The 17,253-nt window shown below is 42.4% G+C and overlaps 1 protein-coding gene across 1 annotated transcript; it reads right to left on the reverse strand.

Annotated features, from left to right (window-relative positions):
- Positions 1-10,496: 10,496 nt before the first annotated feature.
- Positions 10,497-17,243, reverse strand: LOC110531086 (C-C chemokine receptor type 6-like). Its single transcript, XM_021614360.2, has 2 exons — positions 16,421-17,243; positions 10,497-12,550 (listed from the first exon to the last, which is right to left on the reverse strand). Exon 2 carries the CDS (start codon positions 12,542-12,544, stop codon positions 11,351-11,353), a length of 1,194 nt encoding a protein of 397 aa, XP_021470035.1. The 5' UTR covers positions 12,545-12,550; positions 16,421-17,243; the 3' UTR covers positions 10,497-11,350.
- Between the last annotated feature and the right edge of the window lie 10 nt (positions 17,244-17,253).

Raw genomic sequence — 17,253 nt, forward strand, 5'->3', positions numbered from 1 at the left:
TATATTTTCAAGCATAGTGGTGGCTGCATCATGTTATGGCTATGCTTGTAATAATTAAAGACTGGGGAGTTTTTCAGGATAAAAAAGAAACGTAATGGAGCTAAGCAAAGACAAAATCCCAGAGGAAAACCTGGTTCGGTCTGCTTTCCACCAAACACTGGGAGATTAATTCACCTTTCAGCAGGACAATAACTTCAAAAAACAAGGGAAAATATGAGCAGTGGTGGAACAGTACCCAATTGTCATACTTGAGTAAAAGTAAACATACCTTCATAGAAAATGACTCAAGTAAAAGTCACCCAGAAAATATTAGACAGCACAATTTTCTAGTAGATTTTTAAATTTACAGATAGCCAGGGGCATACTCAAACACCGACATAATTTACAAACAAAGCATTTGTGTTTAGTGAGTCCTCCAGATCAGAGCCAGTAGGGATGATCAGGGATGTTCTCTTGATAAGTGTGTGAATTGGACCATAATGGATATATACTTTTGGGTGTCAGGGAAAATGTATGGAGTACAAAGTACATTGTTTTCCTTAGGAATAGAGTGAAGTAAAAGTACAAATATGTCAAAAATATGAATAGTAAAGTACAGACACCCAAATAAACTACTTAAGTAGTACTCGAGTTACCTACTGAGAAGTTTCCTGGGTGGCCGAGTTAAAGTTTTGAGTTAAATCTACTTGAAAATATATGGCAAGACCTAAACACAGTTTTCTAGCAATGATCAACAACCACTTTGACAGAGCTTAAAGAGTTTTGAATAGAGTAATGGGCAAATGTTGCACAATCCAGGTGTGAAAATGTAACGGTTGTCTTCGGTGGAAGGAGAGGAGGACCAAAGCGCAGTATGTGTTCATGATATATATTTATTTAAACTCAGAACACTAAACAAAATAACAAAGAGAATGAAACGAAACTGAAACAGTTCTGTAAGGTGACGAAAAACACTAAACAGAAAATAATTACCCACAAAACACAGGTGGAAAAAGGCTACCTAAGTGGGATTCTCAATCAGAGACAACGAATGACACCTGCCTCTGATTGAGAACCATACCAGGTCAGAACGTGACAGTACCCCCCCAAAGGTGCGGACTCCGGCCGCAAAACCTGAACCTATACGGGAGGGTTCTGGGTGGGTGTCTGTCCGCTCTGGCACGGGACGTGGACCCCACTCCACCATAGTCCTTCTCCGCCTCTTTACCCGCCTCCGTGGCGCCTTTAGAGCGGTGACCCTCGCCGCCGACCTCGGACTGGGGACCCTAGCAGCGGGCCCCGAATGGATGGGAGATTCCGGCAGCGCCGGAGTGAAGGGCGATTCCGGCAGCCTCGGAGTGAAAGGCGAATCCGGCAGCATCGGAGTGAAGGGCGGCTCCTGACTGATGGGCGGCTCTGGCAGCTCCTGACTGACGGGCGGCTCTGGCAGCGCTGGACAGGAGGGGGACTCTGGCAGCGCTGGACAGGTGGAAGACTCTGGAAGTGCTGGACAGGCGGGAGCACCTGGAAGCGCTGGACATGAGGGAGCACCCGGAGGGAGGAGACGGAGAGACAGCCTGGTGCGTGGGGCTGCCACCGGAGGCCTGGTGCGTGGAGGAGGCACCGGATGGACCGGACCGTGGAGGCGCACTGGAGGTCTCGAGTACCGAGCCTGCACAACCTTTCCTGGCTGGATACTCCCCGTAGCCCGGCCAGTACGGCGGGGTGGAACAGACCGCACTGGGCTGTGCTGGCGAACCGAAGACACTGTGCGTAGGGCTGGTGCCATATACCCCGGGCCGAGGAGACGCACTGGAGACCAGATGCGCTGAACCACTCTAGCTCGATGCCCACTCTAGCCCGGCCAATACGAGGCGCTGCGATGTAGAGCACCGGGCTATGCCTGTGCACTGGGGACACCGTGCGCCTCACGGCATAACACAGTGCCTGCCCGGTCCACCTCTCTCCACACCAATAAACTTTTGGGGCTGCCTCTCGTCCCTGTTGCGCTGCCGTGCTAGGTCCTCATAATGCCGCCTCTCGGCTTTGGCTGCCTCCAGCTCTTCCCGCGGGTGGCGATATTCCCCAGCCTGTGCCCAGGGTCCCTTTCCATCCAAAATATCCTCCCATGTTCAGGAGTCCAGAACCCTCTGCTCCTGGTTACTACGCTGCTTGGTCCGGTTTTGGTGGGTGATTGTGTAACGGTTGTCTTCGGTGGAAGGAGAGGAGGACCAAAGCGCAGCGTGGTATGTGTTCATGATGTATATTTATTTAAATTCAGAACACTAAACAAAATAACAAAGAGAATGAAACGAAACCGAAACAGTTCTGTAAGGTGACGAAAAACACTAAACAGAAAATAATCACCCACAAAACACAGGTGGGAAAAGGCTACCTAAGTATGATTCTCAATCAGAGACAACGAACGACACCTGCCTCTGATTGAGAACCATACCAGGCCAAACACATAAACACAACATAGAAAAAAGAACATAGACTACACACCCCAACTCACTGCCAATTGATTCCCAAGCATTTAAATCAATATCAGCACAACTATCGCATGATTATGACTTAATTGTTAGACCTAAGTGGAAATGTTATAATGTTCTTTCTTAGAATGGGAATGTAACTTGCTGCAAAGCTGTTGCCAAAGGCAGACAAAGATACAAACAATGTTACACAATTGGACTTGAGAATACAAATGTATTCACTTTCGGTATAACCTATTACTGTAACGGCTTTCCCCTTTCTCTTCTTGAGGAAGAGTAGCAAGGATTGGACCAATACGCAGCGTGGTAAGTGTTCATCTTGGTTTTTAATAAGAATAATGAACACTGAACAAAACAATAAACGACAACGTTAAAAAAACAAAACCGAAACAGTGCCGTGTGGAACAAAACACTGACACGGAAAATAATCACCCACAACTCAAAAGTGAAACCAGGCTGCCTAAGTATGGTTCTCAATCAGGGACAACGATTGACAGCTGCCACTGATTGAGAACCATACCAGGCCAAACACAGAAATCCCAAAACATGGAAAAAGGAACATAGACAACCCACTTAACTCACGCCCTGACCATACTAAAACAAAGACATAACAAAAGAACTAAGGTCAGAACGTGACAATTACGACAATTACATAGGGTGTTATTGCACAGTGAATGATAGAACACCCCACAGTATGGTAAATGATTTGCAGCAACAAGAAACTGATTTGAATCTGTAACGAAATCCTGGTGGCCAGAAAATAACAGATGTGTGTTTCACATTGCTGAAAGTATATGGCATCCATATTGACTGATAATGCCACTCTCCAAAATGCGCTGAGTTAGGCACTAAACATATATATATATTTTTTGGGGGCAGTGCTACTAGATGTGCTAGTGTTTTCTTACACTTTTAGTGACACCCTTGCTTACCCGAAATTGTGCAATAGGTTATGAATCAATCCATCAATGTACAGCAGTTTGTGACACAAATGTACTTGCCAGCAGGTTGTGAAATTCACAGTTGGGATTAGTCGCTGTTGCTGCACAGCTTCCTTTTGTAGTGCCTGGAAACAGGGCTGAGGCTGCTTACAGCAGGTCCAGGGCTTTGCTCTAATGTGTGTTTTGCTTTGTCACCCAGTCCAGCCAGCAGGGACAAAGAGAGGGTCATTTACCTAGACCTCAAGGGGAATGGCTAGCTGTGAAATGAGAATATAACCCTGTCTGCTAATGAATGAAAATGCAATGTTCTCACTCTCTCTCTCTCACACACAGTGTGAGGCCTGTGACTTACTGGCAAATCTTGGCAGGCCCATATGCTGATGGTCTGTGCCCTTAGGTCTGCCATGTCTACTAGATGTAGGACTCTAAGCTCTAACAATAGTATCAAACATCCCACTTACAGTGCCTTGCGAAAGTATTCGACCCCCTTGAACTTTGCGACCTTTTGCCACATTTCAGGCTTCAAACATAAAGATATAAAACTGTATTTTTTTGTGAAGAATCAACAACAAGTGGGACACAATCATGAAGTGGAACAACATTTATTGGATATTTCAAACTTTTTAACAAATCAAAAACTGAAAAATTGGGCGTGCAAAATTATTCAGCCCCCTTAAGTTAATACTTTGTAGCGCCACCTTTCGCTGCGATTACAGCTGTAAGTCGCTTGGGGTATGTCTCTATCAGTTTTGCACATCGAGAGACTGAAATGTTTTCCCATTCCTCCTTGCAAAACAGCTCGAGCTCAGTGAGGTTGGATGGAGAGCATTTGTGAACAGCAGTTTTCAGTTCTTTCCTCAGATTCTCGATTGGATTCAGGTCTGGACTTTGACTTGGCCATTCTAACACCTGGATATGTTTATTTTTGAACCATTCCTTTGTAGATTTTGCTTTATGTTTTGGATCATTGTCTTGTTGGAAGACAAATCTCCGTCCCAGTCTCAGGTCTTTTGCAGACTCCATCAGGTTTTCTTCCAGAATGGTCCTGTATTTGGCTCCATCCATCTTCCCATCAATTTTAACCATCTTCCCTGTCCCTGCTGAAGAAAAGCAGGCCCAAACCATGATGCTGCCACCACCATGTTTGACAGTGGGGATGGTGTGTTCAGCTGTGTTGCTTTTACGCCAAACATAACGTTTTGCATTGTTGCCAAAAAGTTCAATTTTGGTTTCATCTGACCAGAGCACCTTCTTCCACATGTTTGGTGTGTCTCCCAGGTGGCTTGTGGCAAACTTTAAACGACACTTTTTATGGATATCTTTAAGAAATGGCTTTCTTCTTGCCACTCTTCCATAAAGGCCAGATTTGTGCAATATACGACTGATTGTTGTCCTATGGACAGAGTCTCCCACCTCAGCTGTAGATCTCTGCAGTTCATCCAGAGTGATCATGGGCCTCTTGGCTGCATCTCTGATCAGTCTTCTCCTTGTATGAGCTGAAAGTTTAGAGGGACGGCCAGGTCTTGGTAGATTTGCAGTGGTCTGATACTCCTTCCATTTCAATATTATCGCTTGCACAGTGCTCCTTGGGATGTTTAAAGCTTGGGAAATCTTTTTGTATCCAAATCCGGCTTTAAACTTCTTCACAACAGTATCTCGGACCTGCCTGGTGTGTTGCTTGTTCTTCATGATGCTCTCTGTGCTTTTAACGGACCTCTGAGACTATCACAGTGCAGGTGCATTTATACGGAGACTTGATTACACACAGGTGGATTGTATTTATCATCATTAGTCATTTAGGTCAACATTGGATCATTCAGAGATCCTCACTGAACTTCTGGAGAGAGTTTGCTGCACTGAAAGTAAAGGGGCTGAATAATTTTGCACGCCCAATTTTTCAGTTTTTGATTTGTTAAAAAAGTTTGAAATATCCAATAAATGTCGTTCCACTTCATGATTGTGTCCCACTTGTTGTTGATTCTTCACAAAAAAATACAGTTTTATATCTTTATGTTTGAAGCCTGAAATGTGGCAAAAGTTCGCAAAGTTCAAGGGGGCCGAATACTTTCGCAAGGCACTGTACCTCTGAGTCATATAAGATCCTGTTTCAAAGTGAATGACATCCAAAAGACATATGAAGTCACCCTTACACTATGTTGCCATTTTGTCATATTCAGTGAAGAGTGCAAACATAGCTGCTTTTCCGTGCCACACCCATTGCTGAGGGCAAGGCAAGGTTTTAATGTAACTCCCAAGACCTACAGTATAATTCCTCTGTCCTTTAGGCTGTCTTACTGCAATAGAAATGTTTCTTCACCTGTACTATCTTTGATTGTGAGGATCACTCATGGGGCGGCAGGGTAGCCTAGTGGTTAGAGCGTTGGACTAGTAACCGAAAAGTTTCAAGTTCAAGTCCCCGAGCTGACAAGGTACAAATCTGTTGTTCTGCCCCTGAACAGGCAGTTCCTAGGCCGTGATTGAAAATAAGAATTTGTTCTTAGCTGACTTGCCTAGTAAAATAAAAATTGTGTTTACATGGAATAATGGATAAACATTTTGAAAGGGCATTGTGATTTAATGACAAAGATCCCATCGCTGAACTTGAAGTCCTTCAAAGGTCTGTAGTCAGCTTGAGGTTGGGTCTAACCAAAAGTCTTTATGAATGCTGTGCGAGTTACATTTGTGTGGACCACGGCAGTCAAATTGCTGGATGAATGGCAAAATACTGATCATTCTAATGCAAGGCTTGTGAGTGATGGTGTTGGGGTTTTCAGTATGATTGAATTGCTGTAATAAAACGATTCTTTGGACCTCTCGTCTGCTCACTGGCTGTTTATTTCCTGTTTATGGTTTGACAGCTTCAATTGTTCTCAACACCAGCGTGCAAGGGAATCACACATAATGTATGTGCTGCATGACAGCCTTTCAACTCCAAACCAACCGCGTTCAATACTATACTGGTTTACACGACATTCTCAATGCATTGATGTATGGTGTGCGTGTGCTTCATTTCAGTTTTCCTTATGTACTACCTCATTTAAGCATGTAGGGGTTCATGCAGGCAGAGAATGTACGGTATGTCTGCAATGCCACTGCAGCAGAATGTTAATGTGTTAAAGTGTGTGACCTACATTGAAAAGCAATGTAGGCCAAAGCGCTTTTCTTGCTGTCATTATCGACAGCTCTTCAGTTGCGCTGGCGTTTCAGTTCTTAATGTTTTCTCGCCAAAAAAAAAAAAAAACGTGTCTGTTTTTGTACACTTAACACAACATAAATAGTTACTGATTTAATTTGATCTGGATTGGTTGCTAATGGGAAGTTGGATGGCAGTGGCTGTGTTGTCTCTTGTCCTACTGGTTGAACCAGACTGAGCGCTGCACTAGTAACAGCAGTCCGTCTGGTTTAACCAGGCTAGCAGGAGCCTATTGACATACTCCTTATAGACTTCATAGATTGACGTGGGATTCCGCTCTCAAAGTCTCTGCCTGACAAAGTATTAAAATAAGTGTATTCAATTAAAAGAGGCCCCAAGTAGATCTATGTGGTACTGCCTTGGGGGTATCATTACGCTTAATTGGTCTTGGAAACTGACAGTTATTGCCATGGGAATAGACGGTGAGGTTTTTTTGCCCAACACAATCTCACACCCTTGTGGCTGGTGGTGTGACTAGCGGCAGGAGACACAATATTTTGACATGCCAATGAAATAAATGACTGTGTGTGTTCCCGAAACAGACCTTTGTCTAAGGAAAAGCACTAACAACATGCTACGGCATGTACTGTACATCTACACTGTACTCGTGAGCCGTTTGCCATGTCTGAAACACAGATTTGAATATGTTGTCCCGATCCTTCTGTCAGTACACACTTTAAAGGGGCAGTCTGCAAATCCTACATCCATTTTTGGACTTAATTATATACAAATTCTAAATGAATTATATACACTCATTGATTCTTGAAGAATATACAGTAACTTATAAATGCCGCATGAGCTTAGTTCAACTGTTGGTCCCCATTAGAGTCCAAAACGTTAAGCTTGTTTTACTCCAAAGTTGTTTATATACAACGTAAACAAACACTGTATAGCTTCAAAACATGGTTAAAACTATCATTTTGATCTCATTGATTGTCTGTCGTTGAATTCATAGCTCAGGCTATGCATTTGAGAGTAGTTACATTTCTCCCGCTCCATCCCTCAGCTTTTTACAAACACAGTTGTGGGGTACTGCTTTGTTATTGTTTCAACTCCAGATTTCCGCTTTAAGAAAATAATATAAGCCATAAAAAGTCTTGATTTATTTTGTCAATGAAAATTATTACACAGACATGAACCACAATTGTGCATTAACCAAAGACAGAACTGCATGAAAGCAACAACCGATACATCTTTCATATTCAACAGTAAACAGCAAACAGGAACAGTGATATTATCATTTCAATTCAGATTTTATTTTACATTGATTATCCCTCCCTAATAGTATTAATTCAAGAAAGATGCTTAGTGAAAGACTACACATTTTGCTTCCTTAAAATGAAATCAAAACATTGATTATATTACTTTTTTTTTTCTCCTACCGATCTAGACAACCTACTCTAAATTTACAAAGTGAAAAAAAAATGATAGAATATTTTCCAAATTAATAAAAAACATTTGTCTTCACACCCCATTGATATTTGGTGGAAGCACCTTTGGCAGCCATATGTTTTATTTAACTAGGCAAGTCAGTTAAGAACAAATTCTTATTTACAATGACGGCCTAGGAACAGTGGGTTAACTGCCTGTTCAGGGGCAGAACGACAGATTTGTACCTTGTCAGCTTGGGTGTTCGAGCTAGCAACCTTTTGGTTACTAGCCCAATGCTCTAACCACTAGGCTACCTGCCGCCCCATCATAGCTGTGAATCATTTTGAATAAGATTCTACCAACTTTGCACAACTCTTAGGCAACATTTACTGTTACATAGTTTTTTGTCAAAATTGCACAGTGATGGACAACAATATTTAAAGGCCCAGTGCAGTTAAAAATTAGATTTCCTGTGTTTTATACTGTATATACTTCCACACTCTGAGGTTGGAATAATACTGTGAAATTGTGAAAATTATGATATGCCCTTTTAGAGCTGTTTGAAAAGACCTGACATTTCAGCCTGTTTTGGTGGGTTGGAGTTTTGGCCTGCCTGGTGACATCACCAGGCGGTAAATTAGTTAATAGACCAATAAGAAAGAGTTCCAAACCTTTCTGCCAATAACAGCTAGGCTGAATCCCAAATGACTCCCTTCCCCTCGCCCCTCCTCGGCCCTCCATTTGCACGTTCACGCACGCCTCCACCATATGCACAAGTTTCCCAAACTGAGGGAGTAGAAATGATTGAGGCTGTTGGGGCTTCAGAGCGAAGTGCTATCCTGACACGCACCGCGATATGTTTGGAGTTTGTTCAATGTTATACAAAATAATGGAGAGGTGTGACTAATTGTCTGCCATGTGAATTTGTTTATGTCTGATTTCGAGACTTGATACATATAACAGATGAAATTAATCCTAAATTAAATGTTTAACTGTTACTGAGGTTTATATTTTGTAAAACGACAGGGGGAACATGAAGTGGAACATGTATTGCATAATTCAAGTCACAAATGTGTCCTGAAGTTGATGGGTTTATTGCTCTCCTCGTCACTCTCTGGAAGTCATCCACTGAGGTTCGTCAGCAACACGTGACAAGAGAGGGCCCTCCGAGCGAGTTGGTAGGGACGAGGTGGTGGTTTGGGATTCACCGCTAGTTTTGACTTTTCCTCATCCCACTAAGAACATTCCCAAATAGTCCTAGGAAAATACTTGCTTTAGAAATGTCTCTATGCTAAGAAGCTATTTCTGTTTCTTTTTGACAATTGTAATTGAAAACAATCACATTAAGGTAATTGTTACCCAGAAATGATTTGATATTGAGATAAAAATGGCTGCATTGTACGTTTAAACCTGTCTCTGATTCCAATTTAAGTCAGGACTGAGATTGGACCACTCAGGAACTCATCACCTCTTGGAAATCCATTCTGCTGTGTCTTTGGCATTACAATTTGTGTAATTGTCAGTTGAAAATTAAACCTCTATCCCAAGGTTAGTTTTTCAGAACACTGCAGTGGGGTTTCCTCTTACTTCTTACCTGGGCTTTGTTCTTTTCATATTTCCTTTGATCTTGACAAACTCCGCAGTCACTGTAACATGATGCTGCCACCACAATACTTAAAAATAGTGTTTTACTCTGTGTTTTGTTGTATTGGATTTGAACCAAGCCCGTAGTTTTTAATTTAGGCCATTATTTCTTTGCTGTGTTGTCTTGCAGTGTTACTTAATGGCTTTGTTGAAAACATAATTTATATATATTTTTTACACAGGCTTCTTTCTTTTCACTTTGTCATACAGGCCAGTTATGTGAAGTGAATGCAATGTCTTTATTTTCAAGTATTGTGGTGGCAGCATCATGTTATGGTTATGCTTATCACCGCCAGGAACTGGGGAGTTTTTCAGGATCAAAAGAAATATGAAAGGACCAAAGCCAAGCCTCAGTCTTCTGAAAACCTAACCCTAGAGTTTTTATTTTTCAGTGGGACAATTACACAAGTTTTATAACACGAAAGACACCAGAATGGCATTCAAAGAGGTGTTACGTGTTCATGAATGGTCCAGTCTCAGTCTTGACTTAAATCTGCCAGCTGTGCCATCAGAGTCCCTGGGTTCGCGCCCAGGCTCTGTCGTAACCGGCCGCGACCGGGAGGTCCATGGGGCGACGCACAATTGGCCTAGCGTCGCCCGGGTTAGGGAGGGCTTGGTCGGTAGGGGTGTCCTTGTCTCATCGCGCACCAGCGACTCCTGTGGCGGGTTGGGCGCAGTGTGCGCTAACCAAGGTGGCCAGGTGCACGGTGTTTCCTCCGGCGCATTGGTGCGGCTGGCTTCCGGGTTGGATGCGTGCTGTGTTAAGAAGCAGTGCGGCTTGGTTGGGTTGTGTATCGGAGGACGCATGACTTTCAACCTTCGTCTCTCCCGAGCCCGTACGGGAGTTGTAGCGATGAGACAAGATAGTAGCTACTACAACAATTGGATACCACGAAATTGGGGAGAAAAAGGGTTCAAATTCAAAAAAAGAAAAAAAGAAAATCAGAGACAAGGTTTGAGATATTGCGGTCCATCAATGAATCCCAACCAAATGTAATGAGCTTGAGCAATTTTGACATAATGGCCTAAACTCACTAAAGGCGAGCGTGCGAGGCGTGTGTGTGATTTTAGAATGTTTTGAATTATAATGGCCCAACTGAAGCCGGGCAGACGGGTTGACCGCTTTGACATATAACGTCTATATTTTTGTATTTTATCGCTGGAGCTGTAGTCACACAAAACAATAAAAAATATTATTATTCACCTATTTCAAGCTCATTTGAAATTGGAAGAGGTAACTAAGGGTTGAAGCTTTAACTCTAAATGCTAAATTATACCAATTTATCCATATATGGAAACACAAAATTGCTATCAGCAAAGATGATTGGAGATATGTGCTATCCTGCTGGCATATAGTCCGTGCTCTGCCTGTCCCGTCCTTTCCACCCACCCCGCTCTGCTTGCTCCGCCTGCCCATAGAATCTTATTCAAAATGATTCACAGCTGTAATGGCTGCCAAATGTGATTTCACCAAGTATTACCTCTGGGGTGTTTACATTTTTTTTTAAAAATATGTTCTAAAATGTGTCTTTTTCTTTGAAATTGTGGAATGGGTTGAGTAGATAAGTAGGAAAAAACCTTATCTAATCCCTTTCCCAGATTTAATTTGAAGGCAGAAAATTGTGAAGATTGTGCAAGGAATGTGTAGACCTTCACTAGACATGGGTAAATGAAACACAGACTTCACTAGGGTTCTAAGCAACAGCAGTCTCCAACACAGGGTCTCCTCCTCACATGGTGAAAGAGGATGCGTTGTCGGTAGAGGACCCGTCCACAGTCCTGCGGGCGGTGGAGACGTAGATCTCGGACTTGACCCTGGAGAAGCGTCGGACGTTCATGACCCTCTTCCCCACGCGCCACACATCCTCCACAATCTTCTTGAAGTGGTTCCTGAACCTCACCCCGATGAAGGCATACAGCACTGGGTTAAGGCAGCAGTGCAGGTAGGCCACCGTCTCCGTCACCGTCTTGGCCACTTGGGTGTTGTCCATCACCCCGCACAACTGGGGCTTGAACATATGGACCGTGTCGTAGAGCAGGGCGGCGTTATAGGGTAGATGACAGGCAATGAACACCACCACAACGGCCAGCACCACGCGCACCGCCTTATGTCTCTGGAAGTTCTTGACGCGCAGCAAGGTGAAGATGACGCTGGCGTAGCAGAAGCCCATGACCAACAGAGGCAAGAAGAAGCCCACCGCCATCTGGGTGCTGGGGACCAGGACCTTCATCTGGCGGGCCGTGGCGTTGTCCGGGAACCTGAAGTTGCAAACCACAGAGTCCACCTCTGACTCTGAGGATACAGGGTTCTTCAGACCAACGGGTGTCATAGCATTGCTGTAATTAAAAAATCCATTGTCACTTATATTGTAGAAGCTGTGTGCAGGCACATAACGATCGTAGTAGACAAAGGTGGGGACAGAGAGGAGCAGGGCCAGGCTCCAGACTGTAACACAGATGATGCGGCTGTAGAGGAGAGTGAGGGAGCGGAGCCGGAAGGAGCGGCGGGCCTGGACAATAGCGATGTACCGGTCGGTGCTAATACAGGCTAAAAGCAGCATACCACTGTACAGGTTGACGCTGTAGGCCCCTCTGAGAACCTTACAGGCCACCATCCCCATGGCCCAGTCACTCTGCTCATTGTAGATGATCAGGGGCAGAGCCGCCACAAACAGCATGTCGGCTATGGCCACGTTCAGAAGGTAGACGTCCGTCATGGACTTGGCCTTCTTGTAGAAGGCGTAGGTGACGATCACCAGGATGTTGCCCAGTAAACCCAGGATGCAGATGACAGAGTGGATGTAGAGTCGCACCACTCTCTCCACACGGTTGTTTTTTGTCATTTGACATGGCTCCACATATTCCATCTCACCATAGTCCTCTGTAATGCCATTTGTTGACTCACTATAATCTGTACCATCCATTTTCTCCTATTGAGAGAGAGAGAGAGATAACTCAGAGAAGAACAGGCCTTTCACTTACCGCATTTGGAATTTGAAAGACATTATAATTTATTTTCAACATACAGTACTGTATGTACTCTAACTAAAAACATGCATTACTCTCATGACATACTTAAATCTATTCTAATCCATTTCAACTATTGTAAACATCAATTATTATAATTACAAAGGCTTTGGACTTTTGCAAAGATCTGAGTGTAGTTAATTAACATCCTTACAAAAGTGTGACTATAAAGTAATCTGGGGTTGAATGGGGTTAGCGATGTTGTGTGGTGTGATACAGAGATTGGAAATTTGCAGAGAAACCAGGTTATATAACCCCAACACTGAGTGACCCAATTCCCTCTGAAAATGCATGAGAGTGTGGTTAAGTATCTCAAGTGGGAAAAGAGTGGTTTAAATTTTGTGTACAATGACACACAATACTTTATCGCAGTAAGTTGGTAATTAATAAAACATCTGTGTATTTTGAATATGAAAATGGCACAATGACCACGCAGCCGTCATACCACTTAGGAAGGAGACGCGTTCTGTCTCCTAGAGATGAACGTACTTTGGTGCAAAAAGTGCAAATCAATCCCAGAACAACAGCAAAGGACTTTGTGAAGATGCTGGAGGAAAAAGGTACAAAAGTCTCTATATCCACAGTAAAAACGAGTCCTATATCGACATAACCTGAAAGGCCGCCGCTCAGCAAGGAAGATGCCACTGCTCCAAAACCGCCATAAAAAAGCCTGACTACGGTTTGCAACTGCACATGGGGACAAAGATTGTACTTTTTGGAGAAATGTCCTCTGGTCTGATGAAACAAAAATAGAACTGTTTGGCCATAATGACCCTCATTATGTTTGGAGGAAAGGCGGGAGGCCTGCAAGCCGAAGAAACCATCCCAACCGTGAAGCACAGGCGTGGCGAGCATCATGTTGTGGGAGTGTTGCAGGAGAGACTGGTGCACATCACAAAATAGATGGTATCATGAGGAAAATTATGCGGATATATTGAAGCAACATCTCAAGACATCAGGAAGTTAAAGCTTGGTCGCAAATGGGTCTTCCAAATGGACAATGACCCCAAGCATACTTCCAAAGTTGTGGCAAAATGGCTTAAGGACAACAAAGTCAAGGTATTGGAGTGGCCATCACAAAGCCCTGACCTCAATCCTATAGAAAATTTGTGTGAAGAACTAAAAAATGCGTGTGCGAGCAAGGAAGCCTGCAATCCTGACTCAGTTACACCAGCTCTATCAGGAGGAATGGGCCAAAATTCACCCAATTTATTGTGAGAAGCTTGTGGAAGGCTACCCAAAACGTTTGACCCAAGATAAACAATTTAAAGGCAATGCTACCAAATACTAATGCAGTGTATGTAAACTTCTGACCCACTGGGAATGTGATGAAAGAAATAAAAGCTGAAATAAATAATTCTCTCTACTATTATTCTGACATTTCACATTCTTAAAATAAAGTGGGGATCCTAACTGACCAAAAGACAGGGAATTTTTACTAGGATTAAATGTCAGGAATTGTGAAAGACTAAGTTTAAATGTAGTTGGCTAAGGTGTATGTCAACTTCCAACTTCAACTGTATGTTAGATTTCTCAAACATACAGTATTTTTCCCGCATATTTTGTCTTCAATCTTATAATATACCTCATCACCTGACAAAAGAAGTTAAGCCATATATTCACCTCCTGTTTGTACCAAGGTTATTATAGTTTTGTGTTTTAATATTCGTTTTTATTTCTATTAGTTTTTCAAATTTTAGTTAGAAAATCAGTTTAGTGTCAGGTTTAAATAATGAAGTCAATCTCAATGTGACTTCGTAAAATAACATGGCGGAATGAAACGCTCTCTCGCCCATGTTTACACCAATGCAATGCTTTTTAACTTGGCCAGGCTGCTGATCCGTAGGTAATCGCCCCGTCGACCCCCCTTTCCCCAGGGCTGAAGATCCGAATCATGTTCAACACACGTTTGTGGTCTCCCTCCTGTCACATTTCTTACTATAAAGTTTCACATTTACCGATGAAACTTCCATGCAGCATCTGATACCAACCGTTATCTCAGTCAATTTAATGGGGATATGCATTTAGATTTTCTTGAGTTATAGGGTTGTTTTGAATTATGTAGCATTTTAGAGCAGGTGAGATGGCGGTAAACTCTAGCATAGCCTACCTGTTTAGTTTAAATCATTAAATCAAAGCACATATTTTGCCGAGTGGCTCGCACTGTTGAGTTTTGGCATCATGAGATAAAAATGCAGACCGTTCGCACAATTATCTTGAAATCTCATAAGAAATTAGGTGGTGTTTTTTTTGTCTTACAGTAACGTTATACCATGCTGTTATATTCGGTTATGTATAATAGCCCTTGTTATCGTGCAGACATTGATTCAGCTTTGATGTAACTTTATTAAACGAGCACCATTCGCCAGTAACGTTACACGGCTATCATGCATACATTTATTTTGTCCCCCTACACCAAAGGCGATCACGACACGCAGGTTAAAATATCAAAACAAACTGAACCAATGACAATTTGGGGACAGGTCGAAAAGCATTAAACATGTATGGCAATTTAGCTAGTTAGCTTGCTGTTGCTAGCTAATTTGTCCTATTTAGCTAGCTTCCTGTTGCTAGCTAATTTGTCCTGAGATATAAACATTGAGTTGTTAATTAACCTGAAATGCACAAGGTCTTCTACTCTGACAATTAATCCACACATAAAATGGCCAACATAATCATTTCTAGTTATCTCTCCTCCTTCCAGGCTTTTTCATCTTTGAAATTATATGGCGATCGGCATCTTTTACCACGACAACGGGGCAAAACATTTCATCTTTCAATCACCCAAGTGGGTATAACCAATGAGGAGATGGCACGTGGGTTCCTGCTTCTATAAACCAATGAGGAGATGGGAGAGGCAGGACTATTTGAGCCCTTGGCATCGCAGACGCTAGTTGGCACGCTCAGTATCGCGCACGCGACGTGTCCGGTCTGGTCAGCATGTGTTCTCGCAGAGCCTGCGTAACGTAGCTAATTCCCCACAAGCTTCGGGATCCTTAGCTGTCAAAAAAGTCCGAACAGCAGCCACTGTTTAAACTTTAGCAGTCATCTAAATATAAAACCCATTTGCTTCATTTATTTTCTGAGCTATTAGTGATGGTGGGCTAATTACAACCATTTCTGTTCAGTCTGGGCTGTGCAGGTGGGCCCCTGATGAAGGATCAATCTGGGTCAGACAGTTTAGTCAAAGGCTTTTGCATAGGTTGTGTTGTACAATATGTTTTGTGAGACATGAATTATTCTTTGCATAGAGTGGGCATTTCCTTAGCTTCCCTAGCTGCAGAGTTCATGCATATTTGATTGGATTTGATACATTCCAGCAAGATCCCAAGGGGATTTATTTTCTTCAGGTAATGCAAGTTCAGACTGCATAATACACCTAAATGTTTTAAAAAAAATCTATTTGCACACAACTATTATGATAAAAGTGTTTGTAAAAATAATGAAGGGTAATAAAATGGTAGAAAGTGCATCAATGCAGACAATACAATGTCAGATAAGACAGTCAAAAGTTGAATTTAAATGGTGTCAATTTCATGTAGGGCATGATTTAAAAATCAACAGATTTGTATACAATAGATACAATATAATCCACAGTAAAATATTTTTACATACATTAACACTGTTTCCAAATAAGCATTTAAGTACATATTTAACCCAGCAGTTTTTCCCCTTACAATATAACTGTAAAAGTAAATTATATATATTTTTTAGAAACATGCTAAGATTGCCTAGGTCACATATCATTCAATTTGTTGTGCGAGAGGACTTACCAGAATAACGGAGTAATAAAGTTCTACAAAATACTCTTGGGACTTTTCCAAGCCAAGTTTGAAGAAGTGAAGCTGTGAACCTCAGCGATTACAGTATGTCTGTTTTGTCTGATCAACAAGGACGAAGTAAAGTTTTTGTCCGTTTGATCGACCTACATGTGTGTGACCAAGCAGTGTCTCTGCAAGTTCTCAAAACCTCAGTTGGCAGCCTGACACCTACATAACCACAAGATAAAGCAGGGGAACTCAAGAAATATGCTTTAAGTTGATCAGGTACACCATCCTGTTCACAAAAATGCTTCGCTCCTACAGGGCAGTGAGTCACGTGGCCATGGCTTGCTATAATAAAACAGGCAGACAGGCGTCAAGGCATTCAGGTAGTGTTTGATTGAATGTTAGAATGGGCAAAACGAGTGACCTAAGCGACTTTGAGCGTGGTATGATCGGATTTTTTAAAATCTCATAACATGCTCAAACCTGAGGTATATTGCAGTAGTGGGGGATACTGTTTTAATAAAAGGTCCAAAAAATATATATATAATTTAGGCTAACAATATCACTGAAGGGTTGTGCATAAATCTATTTAATGTACTTGCATACCATCGTTGTCATGATCTACTATGATTAATAACATGGTTGTCTACATCCTCTGCATAAAATTTAAAGTTATACAGACAGGTATCAAAAGTTTGACATTTCACTAGATGTAACTAAGTATGGAACCATTTTGCAGTGGTCTGTAAGTAGGATGACATCTAAACAGCCAACCACCTGCAGGTACTGTCAATGGCACAGCACAAATTACAGTAAGCTCCCCGCATTGCGGTTTCAGA

The sequence above is a fragment of the Oncorhynchus mykiss genome, chromosome 8, assembly GCF_013265735.2.
Source record: "Oncorhynchus mykiss isolate Arlee chromosome 8, USDA_OmykA_1.1, whole genome shotgun sequence".
Lineage (NCBI taxonomy): Eukaryota > Metazoa > Chordata > Actinopteri > Salmoniformes > Salmonidae > Oncorhynchus > Oncorhynchus mykiss.